At 41.1% G+C, this 14,676-nt stretch overlaps 1 protein-coding gene across 5 annotated transcripts in view; it reads left to right on the plus strand.

The window, feature by feature from the left end:
- The first annotated feature begins 1,913 nt into the window (after positions 1-1,913).
- LOC144074628 (leucine-rich repeat transmembrane neuronal protein 4) overlaps positions 1,914-14,676 on the plus strand; it is a 50,112-nt gene continuing 37,349 nt past the window's right edge. For 2 of the 5 annotated variants that reach the window (XR_013300338.1, XM_077601148.1), the window contains exons 1-4: positions 1,914-1,978; positions 2,756-2,860; positions 3,055-3,767; positions 4,705-6,293. Coding sequence is in view for 4 of the 5 variants with exons in the window: in XM_077601148.1 (XP_077457274.1) it covers positions 3,737-3,767; positions 4,705-6,293 (1,620 nt within the window). In the remaining variant the exon portion in view is untranslated. Of the gene's footprint in view, positions 1,979-2,738; positions 2,861-3,005; positions 3,768-4,704; positions 6,343-14,676 lie in introns of those variants that run through there. The other 3 variants (XM_077601150.1, XM_077601151.1, XM_077601149.1) reach the window with 3 other exon arrangements.

Genomic DNA, 14,676 nt, shown 5'->3' on the forward strand with positions numbered 1-14,676 from the left:
GATTCCTCACACAAATGTTGCGTTCAAAGCAGATTTCTCTCATTAACTTAAGACATGGCGAGTCGCCTCCGCAGTGTAACTTGATCTCAAAAAGATGAAATGCTAATCACAGCCTCCCAAAAAACAACCCAATATGTATTCAGGACAGATTTTTTTTTCCCTTTTTCATCTTTAAAAAAAAATCCAAAATACTCAAGCGTCTCATTCGTCAGATCTTTCAGTCGTTTCAAACTGATGTAAAGTTTCATTTAAAAAATAATAATGTAAAAGTTGATCAGACAATTTCATTCCGGTTGAAATCGGCCAAAGTTAAAAGGAAGGAAAAGCAACATTTTTGTCTTTTTATTGTCGTCAGGGGATCGAGCGACAGATGTTGAGGTGCGACTGAAATGCTTACCTTCTGCTCGTGCGTTTTCGAAGTGTAATTTAGCAGATAATTAGTCCATATATTTAGAAATGGGGTTGACGGTAAATAAGAGCCGCTTCTCCCGGGTTTGAAATCTTGTCTTTGCTCTAATTATTCCAATATTGATATACCGTTATGCATCCTGTTTCTTTGGGAGTCATTATTCTGTCGGAAAAAAAGCGGGTTTTGGTCACTCACAGACACTGCTTAAAGTTTCATGGGAATCAATTTGCTTTGAAAATTCGGACGCCACGGCAACGGCAGGGGTGTGCAGACTTTAAAAAAAAAATTCAAAGGACAACGTTTGAAATGGGGCCGAGCTTTTGCCAAAGTTCAATTGGGTAAAAGAAAGATCAGTTTGTTCACAAATATCTATATCGTCATATGTATATGTATATGTGTATGTGAATATGTATGTGTGTATATGTATGTGTTTATATGTATGTAGGTATATGTATGTAGGTATATATGTATGTAGGTATATGTATGTAGGTATATGTAGGTATATGTATGTATGTGTGTATATGTATGTATGTATATGTATGTATGTATATGTATGTATGTATATGTATGTAGATGTATGTATATGTAGGTATATGTATGTAGGTATATGTATGTATGTGTGTATATGTATGTGTGTATATGTATGTATGTATATGTATGTATGTATATGTATGTATGTATATGTATGTATGTATATGTATGTAGGTATATGTATGTATATGTGTATGTATTTATGTATGTGTATATGTATGTATTATATATATACACATATATATATGTATATATATATACGTATATATATATATATATATATATATATATATATATATATATATATATATATATATATATTGTTGTTGTTGTGATGTATATTTTGTTGACTCAATGCCAGCCTTCCCATTGGAAATGGATTGGATGTCTATTATGGTGGATTTTGCAATATTTCAACCGTTTTGCATTCAGTCATTTTCTGTACTGTTTATCTTCACAATTGTCGTGAGGGGTGCTGGAACCCATCCCAGCCAACAGGCTGGAGAAACCCTGAATTGGTGGCCAGCCAATCGCAGGTCACCAGGATAAATATTTCACATTCATACCTAGAGGCAATTTAGAATTGTTTTTAAAAAAAACATGAAAAACTCCACACATTGAAAATCCACCTGGGATCAAACCCTCGACCCCAGAACTGTGAGCCTAACGCGATAACCACTTACCATCATGCCGCTCGTTTTGTAAAATGTTTAAAAACTATTCTTTGGAAAAATTCTTTCCCCTTTTGCAAGTCAAAGCGAGCTAGCGACGAATAAAACCCAGTTGAAAGAAGCCAGTCAGTAATGGTGTGGACGACCTTTAGTCACAAAGTCCACTCAGTCTTAAAAAGTGCGTTTGGAATATGAATTTTTAATCATGTCTGATATTCCACTGCCCCAGGCGTCGATGCGTAATTAGGAATAGCGGCGAGTTCCAAGCACACACGCAACGCACTGCCGTCATTTGGGAGCCTTTCTGCCGAGAACACACACTTCTCGGAATGTCCCGGTGAGATACGGCGCCCTCTGGAGGCCACGTGTGAGTATTGACACGTTTGAAAACATGTTGTCGTCATAATCCACGAATAAACTCTCACTTCGGTAACTTTCACTTGACTGGGAGGGGCCAATGAACGTTTTGATGGAATTTTGACCTTTCCTGAATCCAAGAAAAAAATGATGTACGTAACATTTGGCACTGTTTAAACAATTCAATGATCAGAAAACAATGGTATTTATACCACACTGAAAATTCTGCCCCAAAATAAAGGAATCTTAGGGCAGCTTTTTCAAATACCTTATTGCTCAAACCTCTCAAAAAATTGAAATAACAAGAAAAAGTAGTGCTGAAATGAGTGTTCATCGTGTCATCATATCATGTGAGTGTGTTAGTGTGTTTTTTACAGCTTTCACATCCACTTAAATAATACACCTGGCAATAGAAATAAAATCATTGATCACTTTTATTTTTCTTTGGACTGACGGCGAACCATGCGCAGTTTGCGCGTGAATGTTCATTAATGTTCATTAAGGGCAATTTTGTTTGTCGTTAAGTCTGGAAGCAGAGGGAGCCATTAGGAGTGATGACTTTGACCCCAACTCAAATCCCCCATAATGAGGCATTCATTGCAACCTTTGTTTATGCATGATCAATTTTCATTGTCAGCAGGTAACAAAATATGGCAGAGGAAAAAAAAGGGGGGTGGGCTTCCTGTTCCCCCCCTCTTATGTTTGTGTATTTTTATGCAAAATATGTTGTTTATGAACTATGACATGTATCCTTATTTATCCATAGTCCACAAACCATTTTCCCCAGGTGATTCACAAATGTATTCCCAGTCCACCCAAAGAGACTTGATGATATTTCCACCATGTCCTGGATCATTTCATCTTTCATCTCATGAAATATGCCATATCCTATGTAAGTATGTGGGGAAAGCATAAAGAATAAAACCTTAAAATGATTGCCAGCCACGATATTTTGCTCAAGCTAACATGTATGACTTTTTGTTCTACTTTACATGTCTCTCTTTTAACGTTACTTTATCTGTTACTAACCATTCCAGTACTAATTTAATTAGTGGCCGTGAATGGCTGGCAGCGATCAGTTCCCAGTTAGACCAGATTGGACGTCCATCACCGTCAATGGCAGCGAACGACCCTCGGAGAGCGATCACAATGTGACGGAACAACAAGCTCAAGCGAGCGGCGGCCGTGGACCGATGCATCGAGACGGCCATGCGAAAACCGAGCAGTAGGGGGCGCTGGCGGGCCGGCAAAGCTGCGTGATTGGTCTCCGCGGGGACCTCCGCCGACCGACAGCAAATTCCTGTTGCTACTCAACTGATTGGTTCTCGATGACACACACGGTCATCCATCGCTCGGCTCTTCGGTGATCGGCGCCAGGCTGCGTTCCCCGTTCATTGGCTTCAAGTTGCCCGGCTCAGAGCGCACTTTTCCCGGCTGTCTTTCTCCCTCGCCACCCGCTCAGCCGTTGGCTTCCACGCCATCTAATTAAGGCAGATTCAACAATTGGCCGCCGGATGTGGAAGCGTTTTCCGCCCCCTCCCTCCGAGGCTTTGGCGTTTGCCAAGGGCTCTGCAAGGTGGCCGTGGCGAGCGGGCGACGTTCCCGTGAGCTTTTGCCTTTTTGGACGCTAAAACGTGGGAAAGTCGACGCCGACTTTTGCTGGAGAAGTGGGCCGAAGATCGCGGTGTTTTGGGGCCGCGCTCCTGCACTCTTTGGCCGGCTTACTGGAACATGTGGAGCCGGGACGCATGCAACAGAAAGCTGTAACATGACGAGGAGCCCACACCGCGCAAGTATGGGTATGTGACATTATACTTGCTACTATTTTTTTTTTAATCTAAGTGTAGTATTATTTACAGTAAGAATGTTTATTAGAAGTTGATCTCGGGGGGATGGATGTTGATGTTTGCCCCTCGTCAAGCATTTGACGAATTGCCTGATGCGTTTTGTGTTGGCATAAAAGAATGTGGGTGGCCATGGACGGAGATCCAAACAAATGCATTCCGAATCGTCGAATTTGAATCCAAAGGATGAAAAGGCTTCTCTTTTTTAGACCTTTTACATGTGCAAGTGTTTATTTATTTTTGTTGAAAAACTTAGAATTTTGGATGTGTTGATATTTTGGACAGAAAAGTCTGCAATATGGCTACACTCAGTCATTACATAAATATAGGTATTCTTTTTTAATCTATTTTTTTTTTAAATACAAATACACTAATATAGAAATATTCCCAATTTTTTTTGAACGTTTATAATATAAATAGATTTTTTTTTAATTTATAAGCTATTTAGAAAATTAAAGACAGTAATAAAAACCCAATATTTGTTTTTTAAATGTAAAACAATCTTTTGTTTATTTTAAAAACCAAAGATGAAGAAATATGCAAATATAGAATATTTATACTATGACCTCATTGCCTGCCATTCCAAGGCAAGACTTCTAATTCATTCAAAGTGGGAGGACTGGTTTGGTTCTGAATGCCTACTAAAAGTGCAATCCCTTTTGATGGGGAGGTCTGGCCGCCATCATTTGCTGCCAATCAAAATACAAATGAAGTCTGGCACCAGCAATGGCAGCCAATGAGTTAAAAGAGTCCCCTTTAAAGGGTTAATGCATTCCTCATTGGTGCACTTGCACATTTTTATGTGCTTTCTCCTTAATCGGCCTCTGTTTCTGTGTAAATGCGTGGGTGTGCGTGAACGTGTGTGTGTGTGTGCATGTGCTTGTGCTTGCAGGACTTCCTGTGCTTTGCAGATGGCTGGTATTCATGGCGGCGTTACCCGCCTGGCTGCTGGCCGCTCCGAACCCCTCACGCGAACGCGAGCGCCCGTGCCCGGCGAGCTGCAGATGCGACGGCAAAATCATCTACTGCGAATCCAGCGCCTTCCGCGACGTGCCCGGCAACGTGTCGGCGGGGACGCAGGGCCTGTCCTTGCGCTACAACAGCCTGATGAGCCTGAGGGCCTACCAGTTTGCCGGCCTGGGTCAGCTGGTGTGGCTGTACCTGGACCACAACTACATCGGCTCGGTGGACGGCCGGGCCTTCCACGGCATCCGCCGGCTGAAAGAACTCATTCTCAGTTCCAACAAGATGACGCTGCTCCAGAACGACACCTTCCACGACGTTCCCAACTTGCGAAACCTGGACCTGTCCTACAACAAGCTGCAGACGCTGCGAGCCAACCAATTTGCGGGCCTGCGCAAGCTGCTGAGTTTGCATCTGAGGTCCAATTCCCTGAAAACGCTGCCCATGCGGGTCTTCCTGGATTGCCGTAACCTGGAATTCCTGGACGTGGGCTACAACAGGCTACGCAGCCTGACCCGCAACGCCTTCGCCGGACTCTTCAAGCTGGTGGAGCTGCATCTGGAACACAACCAGTTCTCCAAGGTCAACTTTGCTCATTTCCCCCGCTTGAGCAACCTGCGGGCGCTCTACCTGCAGTGGAACCGCATCAAGTCGCTGACTCAAGGCCTGAGTTGGATGTGGACCTCGCTGCAAAAACTGGACCTGTCCGGCAACGAGCTCCAGACCTTGGACCCGGGAACCTTCCGCTGCCTGCCCAACCTGCAGACCCTCAACCTGGACTCCAACAAACTCAACAACGTGTCCCAGGAGACGGTGGAGACGTGGATCTCCCTCACCACCGTCAGCCTGGCCGGCAACCTGTGGCACTGCAACCCCAACATTTGCCCCCTGGCGGACTGGCTGGAGGCCTTCAAGGGGAACAAGGAGTCCACCATGATCTGCACGGGCCCCAAAGAGGCGCAGGGGGAGAAAGTCAGCGACGTGGTGGAGACGTACAACATTTGCACGGTGACGCCCAGCCCCGTGACCTCCACCCGGGCGCCCCTCACCTCCGTCTTTCGGACGGAACTCCTCCCACTTCCCACCCGGCCCGGAGCGGACCAAAAGCTAGCGCCTGAGACGGACGCGAAAACCCAGACGGAGGCAAAGACCCAGACGGCTCCCACTCCTCCGTCCCCGGGGTCTCCCGCCGCCGCCGCCCCGCCGCCGCCCGACTCCGAGTACGTGTCCTTCCACAAAATCGTGGCGGGCAGCGCGGCCCTCTTCCTGTCCGTGGCCATGATCCTGCTGGTCACCTACGTGTCGTGGAAGCGCTACCCCGGCAGCATCAAGCGTCTCCAGCAAGACTCGGCCGTCAAAAAGCGGCAGAAAAAGGCCCGGGAGGGCGAGCGCTCCTTTAATTCGCCGCTGCAAGAATATTACGTGGACTACAAGCCGTCAAACTCTGAGGCAATGGATGTGCTGGTTAATGGGACAGGACCTTACACTTACACCATCTCGGGCTCCAGGGAATGCGAGGTATGACCGTTGCCCTCCAAAAATCCATTTCCACTGCGAGGCATGAGAGGTAAATTTTCGTACAAACAACATCCCCCCCCTCCTGTTCCCTTATAACCCCCTCCCCCTCCCCCCGCCCTTGTCTGTTTTGGAAGAAGGAAGTAAAAGGTCAGTGCACTGTGATTTGCTCTCCGTAATGTTTAAAGGCGTACGGAGGACTTCTTGTGATGCCGTTTGATTGCTGGAACGGAATTCCCATTAGCGGCCAATCCGTTTCCCGCGAAGCTAATGATCAGTAGCTTCGTCTTTCGTTCTTGACGTGAGAGAAGCCATTGATGCGTCTCCATCTTGTCAGCCGCCGTGTCGTTTATTCCCAAACGTCTGGCAAATAGACGAGAGCATGTCACGGTGCAGGTGGGCCTTCGCCTTCCAGCGCGTTTGCCGCCGAGGGGGCAAACGCGTCAGTTCGGCGCGGATGTGTTTTGTGTCGCGTCGCATACGCAAATGAGCCGGGGCGCTATCCGTCGCCACCGTAATCACATTTATTGACCGTGCGACTTGCATTTCTTATTAATGCCCCGGCGGACGACATCGCTCACGAGTCGCAGTCACAAAGTTCAGTCGGTGCGGGCTTCGGCAAACCCGTTTGCGACTGAATGATGACGGGCCATGGGTTGTAAAGTGCGTGCCCTTCGTTAATTCACTCATATTTATTTATGGAGGTCCGTTTAGCGCCAATGTAACTTTTAGTGGTATGAAAGATAAAAACCAGTCACTTGAATGGAAGGAAAATCAAAGTCGTAGATGGAGAATTGAGTGCTGGGTATTTGTGGAATGCGATTTTTTTCCATTGAATTTTTCAAAGTAGTCAGACCTGGACTGTTTGGTGAGGACTAAACTTTATGAGTTGGTGGTTGGTGTGCAAATTTTGGGTAAGCGTGACTACAGTGGCGGGCCGTGCATTTTGGGGTAGCGCCTTCTGCTATCGGAATCAATCCAACCCTCAAAAACTATTTTATGGCTATAAAACCTCTACAGCAGCTACAGCTGCGACACATTAAAAAATCATCAATAATAACCTCATACAATTGAAATATTATTTAGGAATATAGCCATATTTTACTCACCAAAAATCCTTTTTAACTCTACACAATATCCATCTTCCTTTCTTTCTTCCTTCTTTTCTATCGCCATCTTAGCTAATGCTGAAAGTCGAGCCTGTCCTGTCGTATGTATTTCTGGCATAGTCCGTCTTGAAAAAATGGCTTTAAATCAACACAACAATATATTTGCTTGTGCAGCTCGCTCCAGATACAGTTTGGTAGCTCTGGCTAATCACTAGCCAATCATAGTTGGTGAAAGCGATGACGTATCCCCACGCCTGCGACAAGGCATTGTGGTGTTGCCAACTCGAAATTCTGATTGGTTAAAGCAAGTCTTATTGACGCTTGTTTAATGCAGCAGAGCCTGCAGAACTGATTGTGAAGGCCTTGAGGCAGATTTCTACCCCCCTGGCAACAAATAATGGCTGAAATGTGATTGGTTAAATGCTTCAATATGAAAACACATATCTGGAAGCAGTGCAACCAGGGGGAAAAGCAATGAAAGGAAGCTAACAGACAATTTGGAATTATTTCATAAGTATTGATGGACAAAATATATAATTCAGATATTTCTTAGGCCAGCAGAGAAGGCCTTGAAGGCCCTGACGGCCCGCCACTGCGTGAATACAAACCAGGAAACTCAAATTAACATTTTCGCATGTAACAGGCTGCCGCAGGGATGATGGGAAATGTAGTTTAGCGTGGTTTTGCTACTTCCGTATTTCGCTTTTGTCCAAAAATGGAATGATGTGATTGATGGTGTGTTATGAAGTCCTGCTAGAATTTCATCGTAAACAGGGTTCATTGTCTTTTTTTGGTCCGGACCGAAGAAAGCAAATCATTCACTTTGACGTCAGTTTGACGACAAGCTATATTTTCTACGGGAAAACCTATCGTAAATAGTACACAAAAGTTGCGCCGTTCATCTGAGCCACTTTAAAACGGCGTCTGGCACCAAGAGACGGAAAATGTTGGCGTGAAACAGAGATCAATTGACGCGTGCTTAATTAGGGCCCCCTTTTGGGTTTTTGCATATGTAGCCTTTTTCTACTTGTACTACACATCTGTCTTCCTTTATCCCGCTACTTTTCATCATTTAGTCTCGTGTGATTTAGTGCTGCCGTGCAAGGGATGATGGAGTGTCACCGCTATCTCAGCTGAGCGTCGGTAAATACTTTTATGCACCGTAAGCAGCCGTAGCGCGTACTATTAAAGCCTGGAAACCACCAAATTCCAAAAATGCAAACTAGGTTCAGAAACAGTTAATTGGATTCCCTCGGCACCGAATGAGTCCTTTATCAGGTGAGAGCGTATGAGTAGCGTTTCCGCGTAATATAGGCAGACGTGGGCCAAATCTGCACGCGCCATTACACAAAGCAACCTGCCTTTGACAAAATAGCACTCACAGATGGTAATTAATAATTACAGAGTGCAGAAATGCAGGGAAGATGCATTGACCATGAAATAATGAACACTTTGGCCCAAGGCAGTTAGGGGAGTAAAGCTCACATGACCTGCCTCTCAAGCCAAATTGGGGGGGTTCGTTATTATGCATCAGGATGTCCTACATTTGATGGTTATTCGGAATTTGAAAAAAGTGAGTTGGAATTCAATGCTTTTATTGTCATTATACAAGAACAATGAGATTAAGAGCTTCACCACACAATGCATAAATAACAACAAATAAATCGATCAATACATAATAAACATAAACAAATAAGTAGTCAACAACATAAATTAGTGGGGAAGTGCACAAATAACAACAACAAACAAACAAAAAGATCAATACATAATAAAAATAAATAATAAGTAAATAGTAGTCAACAACATAAGTAGGCAAGTGTACAAATGACAACAACAAACAAATAATAATAAATAAGTAATCAATAAGTAATTAGTAGTCAACAACATAAATAAGTAGGGACGTGCACAAATGACAACAACAAACAAATACACAATAATAATAAATAAATAACCAATAAATAAGTAATTAAGTAGTCAACAACATAAATAAGTAGGCAAGTGTACAAATAACAACAAACAAATAATAATAAATAAATAAGCAATAAATACGTCATTAATAAGTAGTCAACAACATAAATAAGTAGGCAAGTGTACAAATGACAACAACAAACAAATAACAATAAATAAATAATAAATAAGTCATTGGTAGTCAACAACAAATAAGTAGGCAAGTGCAGAAATGACAACAACAAATAGATTATAATGATAAATATGCAATAAATAAGCAGTCAATATCATAAATAAGTAGGCAAGGGTACAAATGACAACAGCAAACAAATAAATAATAATAATAAATAAATAAGTCATTAATAAGTAGTCAACAACATAAATAAGTAGGCAAGTGAACAAATGACAAACAAATAATAAATAAATAATCAATAAATAAGTCATTGGTAGTAAACAACATAAATAGGGAAGTGCAAAAATGACAACAACAAATACATTAATAATAATAATAAATAAATACACAATAAATAAATAGTCAACATCATAAATAAGTAGGCAAGGAGGCAAATGACAACCGCAAACAAATAATAATAATAAATAAATAAGCAATAAATAAGTCATTAATAAGTAGTCAACAACATAAGTAGGCAAGTGTACAAATGACAACGACAAACAAATAATAAATAAATAATCAATAAATAAGCCATTGGTAGTCAACAACATAAGTAGGCAAGTGCAAAAATGACAACAACAAATCAATTATAATAATAAATAAATATGCAATAAGTAGTCAACATCATAAATAAGTAGGCAAGGGCACAAATGACAACAGCAAACAAGTAAATAATAAATAAATACACCATAAATATGTAATTCACAAGTAGTCAACATGAATAAGTGGTCACTTGAGTAAGTAGGTGCAATAGTGAGTAAAGTGGTTGGCAGCCTGTGGAGTTTTAGTGCATGGAAAGAGAAGTCTTGATGAGGTCCTCCAGGGTGCTTAAATGGAGTGGAGTATGGTGACGGCTCCTGGGAAGAAACTGTCCTTGAGTCTGTTTGTCTTGGCTGTTATGGCCCCGCTTGGCCCGCTCAAAGAGGTGGAGGTCGGCCGGGACGTGATTTTAAACTGCCGTGACTTTGAGGTGCGGACGTGAGTAAAATGTCCGCACCCACCGAGATGTTGAACACGGGTCATTTGAAAGTACCCGTGAATGAAATGGCCCCGCCAAGACCCGTCAAGTAAATCCAGCCTTAGAATCGCGCCTTCCTCTTTCCCAGATGTCTTTGCTTCCACTAATATGACAGATGAGACGTAGGCACACAAGCAGCTCCTTGTCACAGATCTGCAGCTAAGCATTTCTCCAATACCAGGCATGCTCCAGGTACATAAAACGGACGGCTTTTTCAATCCCGCTCGTGCCTTTCACGTGTGGCTACGGCACGGGAGCATTAAATGGCAGACCTAATGGGGCTCCCGCTCGCTAGAATAACTAATCGGCCATCGGAGGTAAGGAGCCGCGACTTCCTTCAGCTTTGTTATTCCTTGCCCTCCGCGCGGCACAAGGGAGCAATCCAAGCTGTTAAAGATGGAGTAGGATTTAAAAACAAAAAAATCATTCCACGTTGGACCACAAAATGCAAAAAGAGACAGTCACGTTTTTATTTTTTTGGGTTAGAATGACACGTTTTTCAGAGATTTTGCCTGAAATACAGTAGAAATGGAAACAAACTATTCCACAAAGAAACGGTGTGGGTGCGGGATTTCATTCCATCCCATTGAGAGGACACCTTTTCACCCATCTGGTGTCCAATCAGTGGATTGCTATTAGGTGCTTGTTGTTTTCTGCACAAATGTCATTGGTTAAAGCTCAGGTGTCAAAGTGGCGGCCCGGGGGCCAAATCTGGCCCGCCGCATCATTTTGTGCGGCCCGTGAAAGTAAATCATGAGTGCCGACTTTCTGTTTTAGGCTCAAATTAAAATGAAGAGTATAGATGTATATTAAATTTCCGGATTTTCCCCTTTTAAATAGATAATTGTAATTTTTTAATCATTTTTTTCTGTGTTTTTAGTTCAAAATCATTTTGTAAAATCTAAAAATATATAAAAAAGCTCAAATAAACATTGTTTTAGATCTATAAAAAACTGAATATTAAGTGGGTTTTAATCCAGTTCTTTTAATCCATTTATAAAAAAAATCTAAATATTATATCTAAAATGGTCCGGCCCACAAAAAAATGAAGAGTATAGATGTATAATAAATTTCCTGATTTTCCCCCTTTTAAGTCAATAATTGTAATTTTTAAATCATTTTTTCTGTGTTTTTAGTTCAAAAATCATTTTGTAAAATCTAAAAATATATTTTAAAAAGCTCAAATAAACATTGTTTTAGATCTATAAAAAAACTGAATATTCAGGGCTTGAAATCCAGTTTTTTAAATCAATTTCTTAAAAAAAATATCTAAATTTTATATCTAAAATGGTCCGGCCCACATAAAATCGAGTTAATCGGTTAAAGTGTCTATGCTGGATCAGTTGGAGCAAAAACCTGCACCCACAGCGGCCCTCGAGGAGCGGTTTAGCCCATCCCCACGTTAGCTTAGCAGTCGTCTTGCTATGGATTTCCACCGGCGGTGAAAGCTGAATCGGAATCACAAAGTCTCCCCCTGGGCCGTTAACGTCCGTTAGCCCACCGCCGCCGCCGTAGTCAAGTTAACGTCCACCCACGAATCAACCCCTGCTAGGGTAGCGCCAGTATTACAAAGAAATCTCCGGCTCTAACAGGGCCAGCACAGCCTGTTCGGCGATAATAAATAAACGAGGACGAGAAAAAAATGGGATCACTGGGAGCCAAAATGTAAAAAAAAAAAAAAAAATCAAAGGAATTGAATATAAACGGCAAATTGAGTCTTTGCAATTATAATAGTGCACACTAGTTTTTCAAAAAGGACCATAAACACTCAAATGATATTGCAGAAATTGTTTTTCAGTTAAATGCCACGTTTTCTAAATGATACAAAAAGGAAATGTTCACTCCAAAAGCGTTTTAATTTACCATCGTGTAGGCTTAATTTGAATCTAGGAGTACTATTCTATAGTAGCAGTATTCTTACTGAAACAACATTTTCTTGGCATCTCTGCCCACTGCGACTCGGCCAATCAAATTGTTCATTCAGGGTTGCTTTACGAGCCAAGCAATATAGGAAAACCCAGCGAGGAAACAAGTCAAGCGTAAACAGACGATATGTTTTAATGAGAAGACGCTTTGTTTTAACAGATGAATAGAGGTGCTTTGAGTTTGTTGCAAGCTATTGCTTAATTTAAATCTCTGTTATTTAGGGATGTCCCCATCACATCTTTTTGCATGTGAGTCGAGTCACCTGATACCTAAGAAATATAAACAAAATCGCAAATTTTTTCCCCCTAATATGAACAATAAAGCCTCGTGAGATGGTTATTAGCAAAAACATGAAAATCAGTTGTGCAGCACAAAATAAGGTTGTTAACAAATGCCCTTGAAATATTTGGTTCTAATAAATAAGCTCTCTTGATTGTGATTTTCCCGACTTTGACATTTTCAGTTTCTTCCGCTAGTGCACATGTGTCAAAGTGGTGGCCCGGGGGCCAAATCTGGCCCGCCGCATCATGTTGTGTGGCCCGGGAAAGGAAATCATGAGTGCCGACTTTCTGTTTTAGGATCAAATTAATATGAAGAGTATTGATGTATATTAAATTTCCTGATTTTCCTCCTTTTAAATCAATAATTGCATTTTTTTAATCCATTTTTTTCTGTGTTTTTAGTTCAAAAATCATTTTGTAAAATCTGAAAATATATATAAAAAAAGCTAAAATAAACATTGTTTTAGATCTATAAAAACTGAATATTCAGGGCGTTTAATCCAGTTTTTTTAATCAATTTATAAAAAAAAATCTAAATATTATATTTAAAATGGTCCGGCCCACATGAAATCAAGTTGACGTTAATGCGGCCCCTGGTTTAGCCCATTCAAAAGGTATTGATAAATAGTATTTAGTTGCGTATATAACTGTAGTGAATTCAATTCATTTTAATATGCATTGAACAATATACCACAGAATCAACATGATGATTTTTCTATCTAATTAAGAGCAACGAAATAGCAGATGGAGGAATAAGTCACACATGTTAAAGTTTAAACTCATCACAAATAGTCACTGTGAACTGTCTAAGCTTGAACAAAATGGACATTCATTTTCATAGACATTTCATAAAATGAATTAGTGATACAACACCAGCCATCATATCTCGACTTGGAAAAAAAATCATAATAATTGTCCTTCATTAAAGCTTTCCAAGTGTGGTTTGGCGTTTCCGAACAACGACGAGATCCATTTGTCAAATGTAGCCATTTAGCAGTCATTCATTCCCTCCTAGCTTTATATATCAGCTGGTACAAATGAAACTTGCTCTTTGAAATTACATTTTTTGTCGACATCTCGGCCGTGACTAAATGTGTGCGTGCGTGAGAGTGTGTCATTTGATGTGACCTGGTAATGAGCAGGGAACATACTGGAATAGAATTCTTATACTTATTCTCTCTTGAGTGTTTTAGGGACTTTCCACATGACTGGCAAACACAATGTGTAGAAAACGTTCGTGTTTACAACGGACGCAGGTTGTGTTTGCCCTCAACACATTGTGCAGGTTGCGTTAGACAAATATTTGTGTTTGATTGATTTATTTTTGGATTTTTGGGGTGCGAGAGGCAGAATAAGATTTTGATAAAAAATGTTTGAAATAAATGCAAGAGAATCAGCTGTGTTGAAAAGTCAGTGAAATGTACAAGCGGTGTATGCTAATGGGAGTGGCTATGCTTTGCAGTAGGGAGGCAATTCTTAATGTAGTGTTAAATGAATCGTTTCGGATGTTGTCGTCCCCAAAGAAGGATTGGAAAGTAGGTGCCGTATGCAAAATGAAGAGAAAATAAAACGTTGTCCTGATCACGTGTTAGCATCAGAGTTTGCGTCCTAGTCACCTGATTTTGAAGAGCTAGTGATATAGCGTAGCAATTTGCAACCCAATTCTTAATTGGAAATTCCATTTGAAACCCGAATCGTAATTGGAAGTTTCAATTGAAACACGAATCTAAATTGGAAATTTCATTTGAAACACGAATCTAAATTGGAAATTTCATTTGAAACTTCATTTGAAACACGAATCTTAGTTGGAAATTTCATTCGAAAACCGAATCTAAATTGGAAATTTCATTGGAAACACAAATTTTAATTGGAAATTTCATAGGAAAGACGAATCTTAATTAGAAATTTCATTGGAAACCCGAATCTTAATTGG

Source organism: Stigmatopora argus, chromosome 5 (assembly GCF_051989625.1).
Source record: "Stigmatopora argus isolate UIUO_Sarg chromosome 5, RoL_Sarg_1.0, whole genome shotgun sequence".
Classification (NCBI taxonomy): domain Eukaryota; kingdom Metazoa; phylum Chordata; class Actinopteri; order Syngnathiformes; family Syngnathidae; genus Stigmatopora; species Stigmatopora argus.